Source organism: Hoplias malabaricus, chromosome X1, assembly GCF_029633855.1.
Source record: "Hoplias malabaricus isolate fHopMal1 chromosome X1, fHopMal1.hap1, whole genome shotgun sequence".
Taxonomy (NCBI): Eukaryota; Metazoa; Chordata; class Actinopteri; order Characiformes; family Erythrinidae; genus Hoplias; species Hoplias malabaricus.
In genome coordinates, this window is record NC_089818.1 from 12,993,462 (window position 1) to 13,010,956 (window position 17,495).

Below are 17,495 nucleotides of genomic sequence, written 5' to 3' on the forward strand. Positions count from 1 at the left end.
TGAGAGCGCGCTTGTGATTGGTTGGCTTTGCGCAAGCGCGTGTTTGTGTTGTTGACAGAGAGATGGAGGCGCTCGGAGACGCAGCAGCGCCGGGGCTGAAGGGGTTAATACAGCAATTCACTGCAATAACGGGTAAATATGGGCTTTTACACCAGGACTAGCGCTGCAGGACGGCTTCGGGGGGTTGAAAGAGCTGTTCAGGGGCAGAGTGAGAGGCTGGGTGTGCTTTATGCCCCTGCTGCCTCTACTGGGGTAAATTCCAGGCTAAAGCTAAGCTGCTAACACATACACACACAAGTTTGTTTTCATGCAGTGTGGGGCCTTTACATAGACTTCCATTCATTTTGTGGAGGCCTATTCTAACCTTAAACATGACTGTCCCCACAGTGTATGTGTAAGGAGGTTTTGGTACTCACAATGTGATTATATACCTGGTTCTGGTTCACACACACATAATCATACACTCAGTATGAACAAGTGCATGTAAAATAGGCAGTAAAGGACAAAGTGAAATATAAAGGCTTAACTGTTTCTGATGTAGAGAGAAACACGTGCCTTGACTTAAACCTGAAGTTGTTTTTGTGTTGTGCCTGAACCCTTGAAACATGAGGAAAAATGTATAGATTTTTTTTTTATTAAATTGGACGAAAATCATCTTCCACACAGTAGCTTTCTGGCCCAGTGCAAATTTAAGCAAACACATTGATAAAAAGTGTTGCTTTTGCAAGAGTTATGGATTAATCCTATGTCTCTAGGAACTTAAAGCCCGAGTGTAAATTAAAAGAGTGAGACTGCGAGCCCAGCAACAACATGGCGGGTTTGTAAAATCTGATATTATTAACTTTATACGAGGCTTCTTATTAATTCTAAACTCTCCACCTTAAATTCTGTACACTGCTTACAACGTCTTATTTTGGCACATGTCCCTGCTCTGTTAGCCCTTAAACAGCATGGTTTTACACTAGTACAGATGTGTGGTGTGAAACACCACAGAGCCAGGGTTACAAACGACAAGAATGGGACTGCTGCACTATTTAAGGTGGAGCGGAAATATTTCAACAGTTTTCAGCCCCAATTCTTGCTCAAACTGTGATTTTGTTTGCTCCGAGAACAGTTAAAGTCTTAATTCTCCGAATACGAACGATTTTAACAACATCGGGCAGAAAATAACTCGAACGTAGTGCTTAAACTTTCACTTTTGTTGCTGTAAGATGAAACTGATGAGAATGGAAGCGAGAGGAAACGGCAGAGTGGGCGGGGTTACATGCTAATAAGCGCCGTGATGTAATTGGCTCTCTTTGCACTGGGGCGCGTCGAAGGTGTGTAGTATTTAGACTGGAAGTTTTAATATTTTTTATGGTAAATACGTAGTTTTCTTGGCTTTTAAAATTACATTTAGATGTCTATAAAAGAAAAACAAATTTTAATAATTTCCAATTTTTTTTTGTTATTTATTTAATCATTCCTTATTAAATTAATTAATAAGAATGTATTATTTCAATAATTACAATGATATAATTTCTTAGTTATTTGGTGTGGTGTGAGGTGCTGTGTTCCAAATACAGTCTCAGAAATATCCAAAAATAAAGAGCCAATCCTGTCAGTCTGTGGATAAGATTAAAGGGAGGACTTGAGTTGATGAGTGTAATGAGACTTTATACAGTATGTTTTGTATGAAATGCACATTAAGCACTCTAACTAAACACACAACTCTGTCTAAACACTAAGCACTTTTGTGATTCGCTCTGAATAAGAGCATCTGCTAAATGCTGTAAATGTAAATGCACTTTTTTCATGTTCTACACTTAACAGTAAGCTAGTTTGTGTTTGTTCTCTCTATAATTATGTGTTTTTTCAGGAGCGACAGAGAGTGTAGGGAGACACATGTTGGAGGCATGTAACAACAACCTGGAGATGGCGGTCACAATGTTTTTGGATGGAGGTGCAATCACAGAGGAACCAAGCACAAGTTCCAGTTCAGCTGGAGCGTCAGGCAGCAGACTTCCACACACAGAGTGAGTACATCATTTACACTCAGCACTTGTATACAGATAAAGCTACTGTGACTGTTGTTACCTTAGGTGTTGTTTCTGTTTTGTGTGTGTTGTAAACATGGGTATGAATTTAATATGTGTTAGCAGAAAATTAATAAATGCTAACTTTTTTGTGTTGAGCTGCTGATGTGTATGTTACATATTTATTCTGAGATTCAGCATTAGTTTAAAGGCAACATTCAGAACATAAAATTCAGAAGATATTTCCAACCCATTTGCCACTCTCCATTCGGTTTGTGCTCTGGAAACTGGTCTGATGTATTTCACAAAGCCCCAGTGTCTGTAAATGAGTAAATAAACAAAGTGTCTCGTTCCAGTATGCTAGGCTTTCTCTCTCTCTCTGCTCATGGAAGAGAAAATGCATCTGTTGTTCTTTTAGACAATGGAGAGACTCCAGACAATCAAAAGCACAAACCGAGATGAGGATGTTGCTCTATTCCCGCATTACCGAAAGTGCTTCAAAACTAAACAGCTTGAGTTACAACTGAGTTTCTGTGGTAAATAAAACAGTGAATAAACACTTAGACTATTTACACTTCAGCCACATACAAACAGCTGTCGTTTTTCTCCTCAAACATATCGTTCCACCTTAAAAGATGCAGAGATCCTGAACGTAAACAACCCAGAGAGAATTACATTTCCCCACAATCATAGACGTCCCCTTTAAGTAATGTATTTTGTTCTGACAGAGATGATGTTCGAGCACCAATCCCTCAGAAGCAGGAAATCCTGGTGGAACCAGAGCCTTTGTTTGGAGGTATTAATCTAAACTTTCTGTTTTTAAAACGCATATATAAATGCAGGTGTAATTTACAACAGGGGTTCACACATACTTTTGGCTTGAGAACTACTTTTTCCAGAGGACAGGTCCACTAGATCTAACTTAATGGGGGTTGGTGGAGAATATCAATGAGTGTAGACATATTTGAACCTAATTATATTCATGTAATAAAAGGCTGATTTACATTATATAAACGAAGTATGATTGACCAGATTGGACGTTTTGATCAACTGGTCAATCGCAATCGCAAGTATTGGCCACCTCTGGCTTGCGATATCTCACACAACATATGCATTTTGGCCTCTTCTTCATCACATGTGGAGCTGCAAGTCCAAAAGTGTTATAGAGATTTAAACGGTCAGTGGAAGAGTTCATAGCCACTTTTAAATCTGTAGATGTTTACTGAATTTCCAGCTCGACCGGTGGAAATGTACGTAGATTCAAGAAAATATGTGGTGAGACACAGCAGAGTTACACAACTGCTGGTGTTATGTCTAATTTCAACAATATTAGTATTAATTTTTTTATTGTATAACACTTTTTGCCTTTTTTCTTTATTCATCTCTGTTTCTCTGACTCAGTACCGAAGAGACGCAGACCAGCACGCTCGATATTCGATGGATTTCGGGATTTTCAGACAGAGACTAGTAAGAAATAATTATAATTAAACAAAATAATCAAATTTTACTGTTAATTGTTCATTCTGGTGATACACCAACTGAAGCCTACCCAGCTTGAACATTGTTTAATATTCAGCAGTGTATTTATTTTCAGTTTCTAGGCTCATTTTTATTTATTTATTTTTTTCATGTCAGTAGATATGTGTATATGTATCTGAATTGTGTGTGTTTGTGTGTGTGCATGCGTGCATGCAGTCAGACAGGAGCAGGAACTGAGGAATGGAGGAGCGATGGATAAGAAACTGAGCACACTGGCAGATTTGTTTCGGCCACCCATCGAACTCATGCATAAAGGCAGCTTTGAAACGGTGAGAAACATCAAACACACACACACACACACACAAAAAGAGTGAAATAAAAATTAGTAAATAGGTGCACATTTAACTCTTAGCTTTTCTAATTTTCCCTAAAAATCAAATTTTTAATCATTTCAACCATCTTTATTTCCATGAGCTGAAAGTAGATTTCAGTTCAAATTTGCTGTAATTCACCATGTAACAATGCAATGCTTGACTCTTGGAGAAAAATAGTAAAGATATTGTTAGTTAATTATTGAAGGTGATAAATACATACATACATTCATACATGAAGCTTACTTTGTCCTCTTGTATTGTTTTAATACCCTCCAGGCCAAACACTGTGGTCAGCTAGAGAACAAGTGGCTGATGATAAACATCCAGAATGTCCAGGACTTTGCCTGCCAGTGTTTAAACAGAGATGTGTGGAGCAATGAAGCTGTCAAAACCATCATTAGGGAGCACTTCATTTTCTGGCAGGTGAGGGCTGTAGATTCGGGTGTGCAATAGGGGTGCGTGATATGACCCTAAAATAATATATAAATATATATATATATAATATAATATATATATATATATATAATATAAAATAATATTTTGGGTTATTTTGGCGATAATGATTTTCTTGGCAATATGAAAAACACTAAACATACTTTTATTAATTTCAAGAACACACTATTTCAACAAAATAAATATTATGTTAATATTAATTACATGAAATTAATAATAAAAATTTGATTTAAATTATATTTAAATACATTTTATTTGAGCACAAATCTAATAATTTAAAAAATTGAGAAGAAGCAACAAATAAATATGTAAACATTTGCTTATTTTTTAAACAATTGTATCTTACCAAAATTCTGACATTGTATTAAAATATTTAGAATATTGATATTTTATAACCAAACTACCTTCACACGACTGAAGTCACTCATATTTTGGAGGAAATCTTTGAATGCAGAGCAAATTTCCACTGTACCTGTCTCTGCATAAATGACTAACATAATTAATGTATGCCATATTACGTGTAACTGCATGACATCATTATGTCAACAAGTCGGAATTTCATGATATTGATATACGATATTATAGTTTTAAAAAATGCGATATTGCACACGATACAATATGGCACAGCCCTAGTGTGCAGAGGTTTGCGGAGTTTAACGTATTGGGGGTGGTGGGGGGGAACAAAATCTAAAATGTGCTCTAAATTGTACACAGCCCCGTGTGTATAACTTTACTTTGAAAAGTGCTGGGGAGGAGGTTGTGAACTGGTGGGCCATGGCCTGATTGCTTGATTACAACTTGATTGATTGCTTGCATTTACAGACTGTTTGGGCAGGGGTCTTCTCTCAGTTCTCTGCTCCTGTTTCCCAGCTGTACAGGAGGACCAGAGGAACATTTTTCTCTACTTGTATTCACAGGACTAGAGCTCGTTGGCTTTAGTTTCGGTTTCAGGCTTCGGTTTCAGTCCCAGCTGGTCCTCTGCTTTCTTTGTTACCAGCCTCTGCCCCCTGTCCTTTAATGGTCAGGACCACCACAGAGCAAGTATGATTAAGATGGTGGATCATTCCTCTGACATGGTAGTGGTGTGTGTAAGTATGTATTATGATGGTACAAGTGGATCAGACACAGCAGGGCTGCTGGAGTTTTAAACCCTGTGTCCACTCATTGTCCACACTATTAGACAATCCTACCTCTTTGGTCCACCTTGTAGATGTAAAATCAAAAATAGAAGCTCATCTGTTGATGCACAGTTTGTATTTGATTTCCTCAGTCCAGAGTCACGCTGAGGGGTTAAAAATCTTGTGCCACTAGAACCCCTCATGCCAGCACAACACACGCTAACACTGCAGTGCTGAGAATGATCCACCACCCAAATCATACCTGTCTGTGGTGGTCCTGGCCATTGAAGAACAGGGTGAAACAGGACAAACAATGCATGCAGAGCAACAGATGGACTTACAGTTTGTAGTTGTAGAACTACAAAGTGCTCCTGTATGATCAGTGAAGCTGAGAGGGGAGAGTGAGTATAGAAACAACAAGGTAGTCATAATGTTATGGCTGATCAGTGTATATATGTCTGTGATTGTTTTTGCCTTTGTGTGTGTAGTGGGAGAAGTAAGTATGTGTCATTGAGATTCAGAGGCAGTTAGACTGTAACTGGGTGTGAGTGTGTATGTGATTTTGTGTGTTTGCTTATGTGTGATTGTGTCAATGTATGATAATGAATATACACCAGTCAGCCATAACATTATGATCTTATCCTTGTTTCTACACTCACTGTCCATTCTCTCAGCTCCACTGTCCACAGGAGCACTTTGTAGTTCTACATTTGCAATCTGAAGTTCATCTGTTACTCTGCATACTTTGTTTTTTGTACATTTTTCACCCTGCTCTTCAATGGTCACAGCCCTCACATAACCCCCACAGAGCAGGTATAAATTGGATGGTGGCTTATTCTCAACACTGCAGTGACACTGGTGTGTTAGTGTGTTATGATGGTACAAGTGGATCTGTTCACTCACTGTCCACTCTGTTGGACAATCCTACCTCTTTTTTCCACTTTGTAGATCTTTTCGCCTAGTCTGAAATATCCTACAGCATGTTCCTTGATGATGACAAATAGGAGGACAGAATTCTGTCTGACATGCATATGTAAACACAGAGAAGAGAATGATCCCTCAGCTGCTGCCGTCAAGTGGTAAAACGAAACTGAGGGAATGCTTTTGACATGTTAATACATTATCTCATGTTCTCTTTGCAGGGCAGACAGTCTATTTTCTCCTCTTCGAAATGCAAAGGAACGGGTCCACAATCGTGTTTTCTTCTTATTTCGGAACACAAAACCGCCAGCAACACACAAAGCGCTTCTGTAGCCATGATGGACAATTTCTTAACCCGCCTCCCCGGGAAACTCTGAACTCATGCAATGATGCAAAGGAAGAATGGTGTCAAATGTGTGGTGTTGCATGTCCCCTGACCAAGACATGGCATGAACTTATAGCACTAATCTGACAGTGTGAACATTGTGAAAGACAAAAATATTGTGTAGTCTGATCCTGGCATAACACATCAATGTCACTGCAGCGCTGAAAATGATCCACCATGATAATAATACCTGCCCCGTAGAGGTCCTCTGGGGGTCCTGACCATTGAAGAATAGAGGGAAAGGGGGGTAACAAAGTATGCAGAGCCACAGATGGACTACACTTTGTAATTGTTATTGTGGTCAGTGGAGTTGAGAGAATGGATAGGGAGTGTACAAAATAGGAGGTGGTCATAATTATATGGCTGATCGTTGTATCTGTGACTGTGTTTGTGCCTTTGTGTGACTGTGTATGGGGTGGGGATGTGAATGTGTGTCAGTGAGAGAGGAGAGGGGCAGAACGTGTGTGCTGTGTCTGAGACTCAGTGGCAGTTAGAGAGTGATTGTGACATCATCGATGGCAGTTAAGATTTGAATCTGAACGTTCCACACATTCATTTCTATAGAAAAAATGTATATATTTTTTATACTTAAATGCAAATTTATTAAAAATGACAAATCTGATTGACTCCAAAAATACATAGCACACCTCTCAGAGCCAAGAGCCAATGCAGTTTGAACAGAGTCTGTACATTAAGTGGTTCTGGCTGTATTAATTGCAAAAAACCAAGAAGAAGAATAAAATAAATAATATAAGAAGATTAGGAATAACAATATAATGCTTTTCAAGCACTATAATTATAGTAAAATAAGACCATATCGATATAAAGAAAGAGGGAAGTGTGTGTTTAGTAGAACTAACATTACAGCAAGAGGCACAGAGGAGCAACAGGCAGCTTTTTAACAAACTTAATTTGCGAACAGCAAAAAAAAAACTGTAGTGAGCATTCATGCACACACACACGTCTTAAAAGAACAGAATTAATTTCTCAACAATAGCCAGAGAGCTGTTATATGCAACACTCTCTGAGGACACTCACAGTGTTGGGGACAAATTCAGCCAGAAACTGGTGGTGGCATTGCCCCAGTGTAAATTACGGCACATTTAGTAATTTATTTTTCTACAATTTATGTAAATTCTTATACATTTTACACTTTTATTAATGACTCTTTTTTTTTTTTTTTTTTATCTTTCTGTATTTCTAAGGTTTACCATGACAGTGAAGAGGGTCAGCGTTACATCCAGTTTTACAAACTGAACAAGTTTCCCTACATTTCCATCCTGGATCCACGTACAGGTGAGACTCAACATCTAGTAAAGGGGTAAAGCTGTGTTATATTTATTTCATTACAGATTAATGAAAATTGTTATTTGTCCATGCTTTGTACCCCAAATTAATGGGGGCTCCAGAGTGAGCAGGTAGTCTAAGCATTGGCCCTCTCATCTGGAGATTGCTGGTTTGATCCTCAGCCACCTAAAGCCTGGCCCACACTACAGGATAATAGGGTCAATTTTGAGGCCAGTTTACTCCTCCACACAATAATGAGGTCTTCCAATTTTAGGGTGATTGTAAATAATTATATTCCCAGATTATTCTGTAGTGTGTGGAGTTCTTAAAGAGCATCATTTAAAATTGCTCTCTGGGTGGGTGGCTGGTATGGTCCCCCCACTCCCCTAATTACACAGCACATGCTTGTCCTCACACTCCCAGTGCTGGGGGCATCGTTTCTGGTGGAGGGAGTTCAGCTAAACAGTGAGAAGGGTAAACAAAACTGATGATTGGGGGAAATTCTTATTTAATTCCTCACATGGGGACCCAAAAACTGGTACATGCAGTACAACAAAGCAGTTTGATTCCTCGTATTGTGAGTCTTATTTTATAGAAAATAATGCAAATCAAAAAATAATCATATTTACAACCAATTTTATAATTTTTTAAAATTTCTTTCTCATAATAAATAAACAGGGCAGAAGATGGTCGAGTGGAACCAGTTGGATGTTTCGTCGTTTCTGGATCAGGTGACAGGTTTTCTGACGGAGCATGGACAGCTGGACGGACTGTCCACTCAACCTCCGGCCAAAAGGGCTCGCTCTGTAAGCTCCTCACAAATTGAAAACTGAAGGTTTATTTTTTGCATCAACGTTGATACAAGGTGTAAAGTGTGTGTTTTATACAGTGGTGTGAAAAAATGTTTGCCCCCTTCATGAGTTCTTTTTTTTTTTTTTTTTTTGCATGTTTTTCACTTTAAAATTTTTCAGATCATCAAATGAATTTAAATATTAGTCAAAGACAACACAAGTAAACACAAATTGCAGTTTTTAAATTAAGGTTTTTATTATTAAGGGAGAAAGAAATCCAGACCTACATGGCCCTGTCCTCACACTTCCAGTCTGAAATTTTGTGAGTCTTGTATTTTAAATCTAGTCAAAATTCCTTAAAAAGATGTTTAGTGTCACTGATGCGAAGTATTGCTCTTAGGAAGCTTCAGAAACTATTGGACTGCTACTGCCCTTGTGGAGAGGTTTTAGCTTGGTGAATGTAAGCATTAGCTATTAAAGTTAGAAAGGTAGTACAACCCCTGCAAAAAATTATGGAATCACCAGTCTCTGAGGATGTTCCTTCAGTTGTTTAATTTTGTAGAGAAAAAGGAGATCACAGATATGATGAAAAACTAAAGGCATTTCAAATGGCAACTTTCTGGCTTTAAGAAACACTAAAAGAAATCAAGAAAAATAATTGTGGTAGCCAGTAACATTTGTTAGATTTTTAGAACAAGCACAAGGAATAAATTATGGAATCACTCAATTCTGAGGACAAAATTATGGAATCACCCTGCAAATTTTCATTACAAACACTAACATCTGTAGCAGATTAAAGCTGCTCATTAGTGTGCAGCTAAAAATGAGTGATCACACCTTGGAGAGCTGTTGCAACAAGTGGACTGACATGAATCATGGCTCCAACACCAGAGATGTCAATTGAAACAAAGGAGAGGATTATCAAACTCCTTAAAGAGGGTAAATCATCACACAGTGTTGCACAAGATGTTGGTTGTTCACAGTCAGCTGTGCCTAAAACCTGGACCAAGTACAAGCAACATGGAAAGGTGGTTAAAGGCAAGTGTACTGGTAGACCAAGGAAGATATCAAAGCGTCAAGACAAAACTTAAAGCAATATACCTTGAAAACAGAAAATGTACAACAAAACATATGAGGAACAAATGGGAGGAAACTGTAGTCAACGTCTGTGACTGAACTGTAGGAAGCCGCCTAAAGGAAATGGGATTTGCATACAGAAAAGCTAAAAGAAAGCCACCACTAACACCTAAACAGAAAAAAACAAGGTTACAATGGGCTAAGGAAAGGCAATCATGGACTGTGGATGACTGGATGAAAGTCATATTCAGTGATGAATCTCGAATCTGCATTGGGCAAGGTGATGATGCTGAAACTTTTGTTTGGTGCTGTTCCGGTGAGATTTATGCAGACAACTGTCTGAAGAAAACATGCAAATTTCCACATTCGTTAATGATATGGGGCTGCATGTCAGGTAAAGGCACTGGGGAGATGGCTGTCATTATATCTTCAATAAAGGCACAGGTTTACATTGACATTTTGAACACTTTTCTTATCCCATCTATCAAAAGGATGTTTGGGGATGATGAAATCCTTTTTCAAGATGATAATGCATATCGCCATAGAGCAAAATCTGTAAAAACATTCCTTGAAGAAAGACACATAAGGTCAATGTCATGGCCTGCAAACAGTCCGGATCTCAATAAAATTGAAAATCTGTGGTGGAAGTTAAAGAAAATGGTCCATGACAAGGCTCCAACCTGCAAAGCTGATCTGGCAACAGCAATCAGAGAAAGCTGGAACCAGATTGATGAAGAGTTTGTCACTCATTAAGTCAATGCCTCAGAGACTGCAAGCAGTTATAAAAGCCAGAGGTTGTGCAACAAAGTACTAGTGATGTGTTGGAGTGTTATGTTGTTTGTCATGATTCCATAATCACTGCGACCCTGAAATGGAAAAGCGGAAAAGAAAATTTATGTATGTATGTATGTATGATTCCATAATTTTTTCCTCAGAATTGAGTGATTCCATAATTTATTCCCTGTGCTAGTTCTAAAAATCTAACTGTCACTAGCTAACACAATTATTTTTCTTGATTTATTTTAGTGTTTCTTAAAGCCAGAAAGTTACCATTTGCCTTTAGTTTTTTGTCATATCTGTGATCTGCTTTTTTTCTACAAAATTAAACATCTGAAGGAACATCCTCAGAGACTGGTGATTCCATAATTTTTGCCAGGGGTTGTAGTCAGGGCTGAAAGATGGTGCTGCAGGTGGTGTCTCTACTCCCAAGTGCAGGGTCTTGGAGGCCTGGGTGGGATTATCTTCTTGGGTTTCCTCCAGGTGTTTTGCTTTCCTCCCACATTCCAAATGCACACACATTGTTAGGTGGAGTGACTTTGTGAGACTGTCCACCTGTGTGAGGGCCTGGGTGAGTGTATGGTGCTCTGTCCAGTTTGCGTTCCTGCCTTGAACCCAGTAATTCTGGGTAGGTTCCAGACCCACAGTGACGCTGATCTCAATGAAGTGGTTACAGAAGAGGAATGAATGAATGCATGAAAGAGTTAATTGTAGTTCTGGTTATTCATTTATTTAGTAATAATACACCAATACACCTTTTTAGGGGAGTTGCCACAGTTGAATATTTCAGAATCTGTGCAGATTGATTGATTACTCTAACACACACTTCCTTTTGTTTTTTAAACGAAAAAATCTTTTAAAATATTGTGCTATGTGTTTTATTTCTGTTTGTCCAGGAGAGTTTAATAGATGCGAGTGAGGACAGTCAGCTGGAGGCAGCCATTCGAGCATCTTTGCAAGAAACTCACTACGAATCGACTCAAAACAAACCGGATGGCCGCTCAGACGAGGAGTCAGACGCTGAAGCGTTCTCAGATAGCGAAGGGCTGATATCAGTGGACGGTTCTGATAACGAGACAGGGGGAGTGGGCGAGGACCCATCAGAACAAGCCTTACCCACCAGCAGGCAAGAGAGCCCCGCCCACCACAGGAAGTCTCCACACAAAGAGCTGAACCACAGAAAAGAAGAGAGCAAGAAAAACCACTTGGAGCCTCCAGGATTGAGCCACAGACCAGAGAACCAGCGCCAACCACAACATAACCAGAACTCCACACCCCCCCACAGCTCTCAGACCACAGCCAGCAGCTCAGAGCCTGAGGATAACGGTAACCAATAAGCATGTACCTTTGTCATTTCAATCCACTGGTACATCACAAACATACACTTAGCCCTACCCCTCAGTATTGCCTAGGGGTGGGGGTGAAGTGTGAGGGCATCTTTCAAACAGATTTTTCAGAAACACACTTCAAACAGATTATGATCCGGCACAGCGACCAAAGAAACCCACAGATGTCAGTATTTGCTTTTTTTTAACACTATGATCACCGGTATATTATCTTAGTTTAATGTAGTTGGAGTGGATTATTGCCCTTTATTTCAGAACAAGCAGAAAATATCACTAGTAGTAGCTGGTGTTTTTTGAATTTGCGAGTAAGTAGAAGCTTTGGTCTTTAGCCATTTTCGCTCTGTTCTCTACTCCATTCTCATTTACTCTGTTTTTACTCAGTACTCTTATATCTCCTCGTTCATTGTCTGTTTTACGGAGTTTAACCTCATCTTTGCACTTTCACATAAACGTAGGTACAGCACTGTGATTGGACACACTCAGGCAAGGGGGCGGGACGGGACAATTCTAAATTCTCTGCCCATGACGTCAGAAGCAGAGCTCGTTTTATTCAATGTTTTCTGACTTTGCACAAATAAAACTGAGCGGGTGGTCTTGTAACACAGCCTGTGGTTTGGTGGGCTCCAGATTCTCACATTAATATGCTAATGCACTCAAAAATTGATTTTATATCTCCTTTATTTTATTATGGTTTATTATATGTCTTGTTAACTTTTTTGGGTCTGTAGGTCCAAAAGCTCGTCTAATGCTGAGATATCCAGACGGCCAGAGAGAACAGATAGCACTGTCGGCTAATGCCAAGCTCATGGTGGGTATGAATAATTTTGGTACCAGAACCTCTCTATTAATTACTTCTCTATCTGTAATGGTAGGGATTAATTAATAATAAATAATTATTTGACTAAACACTGAGAGAGGATTGTTTTTCATTCTTTCTCTCTGCAGATTAAGTGAAGTTTAAGAATGAAATGTAGTTTCTCCAGGACATTATTCTGGAGATAGAGCAGGGACCACAGAAAAAATAAACTGACAGTATCCTAAATACACACTGTACATAACCCATACAGACATAAATCCCAGGACATTAGAGACTGGATGGTGTGGTGCGTATTTGGGACAAAGTAGATGAGCACTTTATGGAGATGCAGCTTAATGGGATCAAGATATTGAAAGTGTCTGACCACATGTTTCACTCAGGATTCCTCTTCTAGCATATAAACACTTAGTGCAAAGATAATAAAGCTAAACATTGGATTTACACTGGAGGTGGTCTTTAATAAAGACCCTCTGTCAGCAGGGGTCACTCTGTGACAGCACAGCCTGGTTTAATAAGCATACATTTATAAGAGCAGTAGTTCATGATCATTTTCTCTTTTGCTCCCCCACTTCCATCCTTCCTTTTTCTCTTTCTCTTACTCACATCTCTCGCTCTCTCTCTCTCTAGGCCCTGGTGAGACATGTTCAGTCGAAGGGTTACCCAAATGAACGCTTTGAACTGGTCACCAACTTCCCTCGACGGAAACTGGCCCATATGGACTATGAGATCACGCTGCAGGAGGCCGGACTGTGTCCACAGGAAACTGTGTTCGTGCAGGAGAGGAATTAGACCCTCGTTTCTGTTTTTTTTTTATTTTTTTTTTTGTACGCCTCTTCTCCTCTCCTCTAATGGTTGCTATATCTCTGCAGAGGATGGAAATGGACTGTGCCTGTTTACCACTGGCCCTTTTTCCAAAAAAAAGAGAAAAAAAAACAAATAAAAAAAGGCAACACAGCGCTCTGGAATCGGCTCTCTGTTGGTGGACCACTGTTCGTATTTATTCATGAATAACTCAGAGTATCCTTGTCTGGGCTCTCTCTGCTTCTGCTGATCAGATAGAAAGCAGCAACTGAGATAAAGTTCAAGCTGAAACAAAGCCCCAACGTTGAAATCAGGTATTGTTGTTACCTGGCCACCACCATGTCATCGTTTATATTGACAGATGGCCGTGTTTGATAGGAAAACACCCATAATCTTTAATATTTTTTAAGCTCGTGTATCCACAAAAGTTCTCTGAGAAATGAATCCCTGTTTAAAGCCCCCCCACCATCATCGAGTTTTGAAACTCAAGCTGGACGTGTGCTCGACTGATAAAGGGGGTGCTCTTCGGACCATATTTAGAGGAAAATAAATAATAAACCCTCACATATCTGATCTGCACTGTGCAGGGATGATGTAGGGTGTTACATTTAGTTGTAGTGAGTCTCTGTCTTTCTTTTTTTATATGATGCATCATTTCCAAGGAAAAAAATGTTGATTCTCAAATATAACCATGAAAAAGGGACGTGTGGCTTGTTTTCTGTAATGGTTTGTCCACTTTCTTAATGTCATACCTCACATTTCCATATAAATTCCGTGTCTTGTTCTTGTATAGCTTCACAATGTCACAGTAAGGTGTTTGAGTCCATGATAATGATGTAATTACAGCTTGCAGTGCCTAATATAGCATTGTGTTGGTGGCTGCTGTAAAGTCCTACTGGAAGACATTGCACTACATGCACTACTGTCCTGATCCAGTCGTAGCTGTTCCATACACCGTGGACACATTGAGAAGATTCAGCTAAATTAGGTGAGTAGTGACTGTATCCTCTTTATTCTTTACAGACACATTCACCACATGAGGGATGACAGAAATGTACTGATCTTAGCATAAATAGTAATGCCAAACTGACCAACTGGAAACATTCAGCTCTCCAGACGTCTGGCTCCATTTACCACTACCACTGTGAGCAATTCTGATTTGGTGAGTTTCCTTTGGTTTCACACCAAACCAATAATTATTCTCAGTCACTTTGTTTACATCTTAAACTTTTAATTCAGTAGAAAATGTAAAAATTTGTGGAATGCTCCATTTAATTAAAATATATGTGTTATATATTCTGTAAAAAAATATAGGAGTAGTCATTTAAAATCAAATCAAAATTTTAGTTGTTTAAAGATATTACATAAATCTTCATACACAGTACAACTGTCTGTGAAATGCTTTGATGACAACTCTGTCCATGCAAAAGAAGTCACATAAGACAATCTATTAGGACAATTGGGGGGGGGGGGGGGGGAATATATGTATGTATGTATGTGTGTGCATATGCATATATATATATATATATATATATATATATATATATATATATATATATATATATATATATATATATATATATATTCATATTCATTCATATGCGCAGACTTCTGGACAGGGAATTTGACAAGCACAGTTAGCAGTTGTTTTTCCTGCTGTTTTAACTTGCAGAAATAGTATGCAAGGATTTCTCACCTGTTGGAGGCAATTTTCTTTTAATGAGTGCTTATTCAGAGCAGTAGCCTGAGCTGTATTTGATCAGAGGAATGATAAATAAAAAAAATAATTAATAAAAAAAATAAACTATCTAGGAATTTCCAGTATTGTTTGACCACTGTTGGATGTTACTTATCAGACACGCACACCATCAGCAATACATCAGAGGACAGGAGAGGACAAAGCAGCACTGGTCACCACTTGAGAGCCTGCAGAATGGTGTTAAACATGCCCTCCCCTCCTCCCTGTTGATTTGCAGCAGTCATTTTGGCATCTTTTTTATGCAACAATCAAAACCCACATTAAATACTAGATTCTAAAGGAAGTGCTGCATCATCTGCATGGAGCTGCGTTCTATTCTAGGCTAATCTCAGGATTAAAAAGTTGCTCCCATATCTGCAGCACAGGACTCAAACTTGCAGCACAGGACTCAAATTTTCTTTACCTTTTGTGGAGTAAACCCCCTCCAGGGCTGCAGTTAGTCTCTTCATGTGTAATATCTGGGGCTATTGAAGTGATGCTTGGTTCCACTATTTTTGCTCCAGATTTTATGACAGCTGAATGTGAGTGGAATCTAATGATTGAGGTGTAATTTTGTGTATCAGGTAACTTCAGTGTAGTATGAAACAAGTAAGCACAGATAACGCAATAGATATGTAGTGCAAACAGGGTAAGTGTCTGTAGCTGAACTGCTGAGTCAGGGATGTTTGAGCTGTGCAGTCAGTGATGATTAATCTAATTTATAATTGTACTTTCTTGAGTAATAAATATTTAATGTTAATACCTTACCTCTACTCAAGGATATTAGTGAGTTAATAAATACTTCCACAGTTGTGTCCCCTCTTTTTGTATCCAGTATCTGATATGAGCAGCCCACCTGACAACACAACATCTCTCTAAATTTAAGACCACTATGGAGAATTACTAAAAAAATCAAAAAAAGAGATTTCTGTAGTTTATCCTAGTCTACAAATAGATCATATGGAAAAACAAAGGAGATACCTTGCTGCTCAAATCCATCTTCTGAGACAAAGACTTTGCCTCATGTCTCCTTTTTGTCTCATTCAATTTAAAGAAAGTAATTTCAGGAGAATCACCATTATATCTTCTGGCCCTATTCAGAGCCACCTATAAGCGTAAAAAAATAAGTGGTCTCCCTACTTTTATCCAATAAAGGCAGACAGGGATGTACTATCTAGACCCCAGCCCATGTTCTAGCCATGTAGACGTCTCTATTGTGCTGGCTTGGAAACATTTTCATCGATTCATATTTTTTTAAAGTGGAAATACCATTAAAGTAATTTTATTTGTGTTTTAACTTTTAGTGCAGTTGATATTTTTACATGTTTAGGACAATATTCTGTGGTGTCCACTTCAAGCCATATCTTCGAAAGATGTGAGTTGTGTATTATAATGTAATCTAAATGAGGGGTGACATGTAAATCAAACCCACGTAGCTCTGTTCTTATGTAAAACGATTAGAGATCTCCTCTCAGAAAACAGTTAATATTTGACTGTTAGCAGTTAGCATGGCACTGCTGCAAGTGTTAGCCAAGGTGGCTAATAGTGTCCAGATCTCCCTAAGCAAAATCAAGCTGTTGTTTTACACCAGTTTCCTTCAAATTGATGCTTTTGTTATGCATTAGTGATATGTATTTATTAATGACTTATATTTAGTGTAGAAGTGATGATTATGCTCTTTTTGAGGGTCTGTATCAGCTGAACTTTAATCTGTAAACAGGCCTCAAAATGTATGACATTGCAGTTTTAGCTCTTGTCCTAATAATAATGGACACTAATCCTAACGACACATATTACAGAGAAACTGGATTACCCTTTCACTGCATAGGAATATAGGAACAATGCAAGTCCAATACAGATCATTGTGTGTGGATATTCAGTCTTTGCACATTTGTATTGTCTATGTGAAAATATGTAAGCCAGCTATACTCCTCCCATAGAAAGAGCACACTTACTGCATATTTTCAGTGCACATTCTTCAAATTTATTAAATGAGTGCATCATATATTAGAATTAGTATTCCCTTGCACAATATTACACTACTCCTCATCATTTTTTAAGTCATTACTCTTTGAAAGTTTATCCCATTAGGTTCTAATCCACATCTGAACTGCAG

General features: G+C 38.6%; 1 protein-coding gene across 3 annotated transcripts in view; it reads left to right on the forward strand.

Moving 5' to 3' along the window:
- The window catches only part of LOC136675792 (UBX domain-containing protein 7-like), a 20,070-nt gene continuing 2,575 nt past the window's right edge, over positions 1 to 17,495 (forward strand). The window contains exons 1-11 of one of the 3 annotated variants that reach the window (XM_066652541.1): positions 1 to 132; positions 1,859 to 2,015; positions 2,744 to 2,811; positions 3,417 to 3,482; positions 3,699 to 3,823; positions 4,145 to 4,291; positions 7,951 to 8,041; positions 8,711 to 8,838; positions 11,574 to 12,003; positions 12,752 to 12,831; positions 13,468 to 14,629. In XM_066652541.1, coding sequence (XP_066508638.1) covers positions 63 to 132; positions 1,859 to 2,015; positions 2,744 to 2,811; positions 3,417 to 3,482; positions 3,699 to 3,823; positions 4,145 to 4,291; positions 7,951 to 8,041; positions 8,711 to 8,838; positions 11,574 to 12,003; positions 12,752 to 12,831; positions 13,468 to 13,629 — 1,524 coding nt within the window. In that variant the 5' untranslated portion in view covers positions 1 to 62 and the 3' untranslated portion in view covers positions 13,630 to 14,629. Of the gene's footprint in view, positions 253 to 1,858; positions 2,016 to 2,743; positions 2,812 to 3,416; positions 3,483 to 3,698; positions 3,824 to 4,144; positions 4,292 to 7,950; positions 8,042 to 8,710; positions 8,839 to 11,573; positions 12,004 to 12,751; positions 12,832 to 13,467; positions 14,630 to 17,495 lie in introns of all 3 variants that reach the window. The other 2 variants (XM_066652542.1, XM_066652543.1) reach the window with 2 other exon arrangements.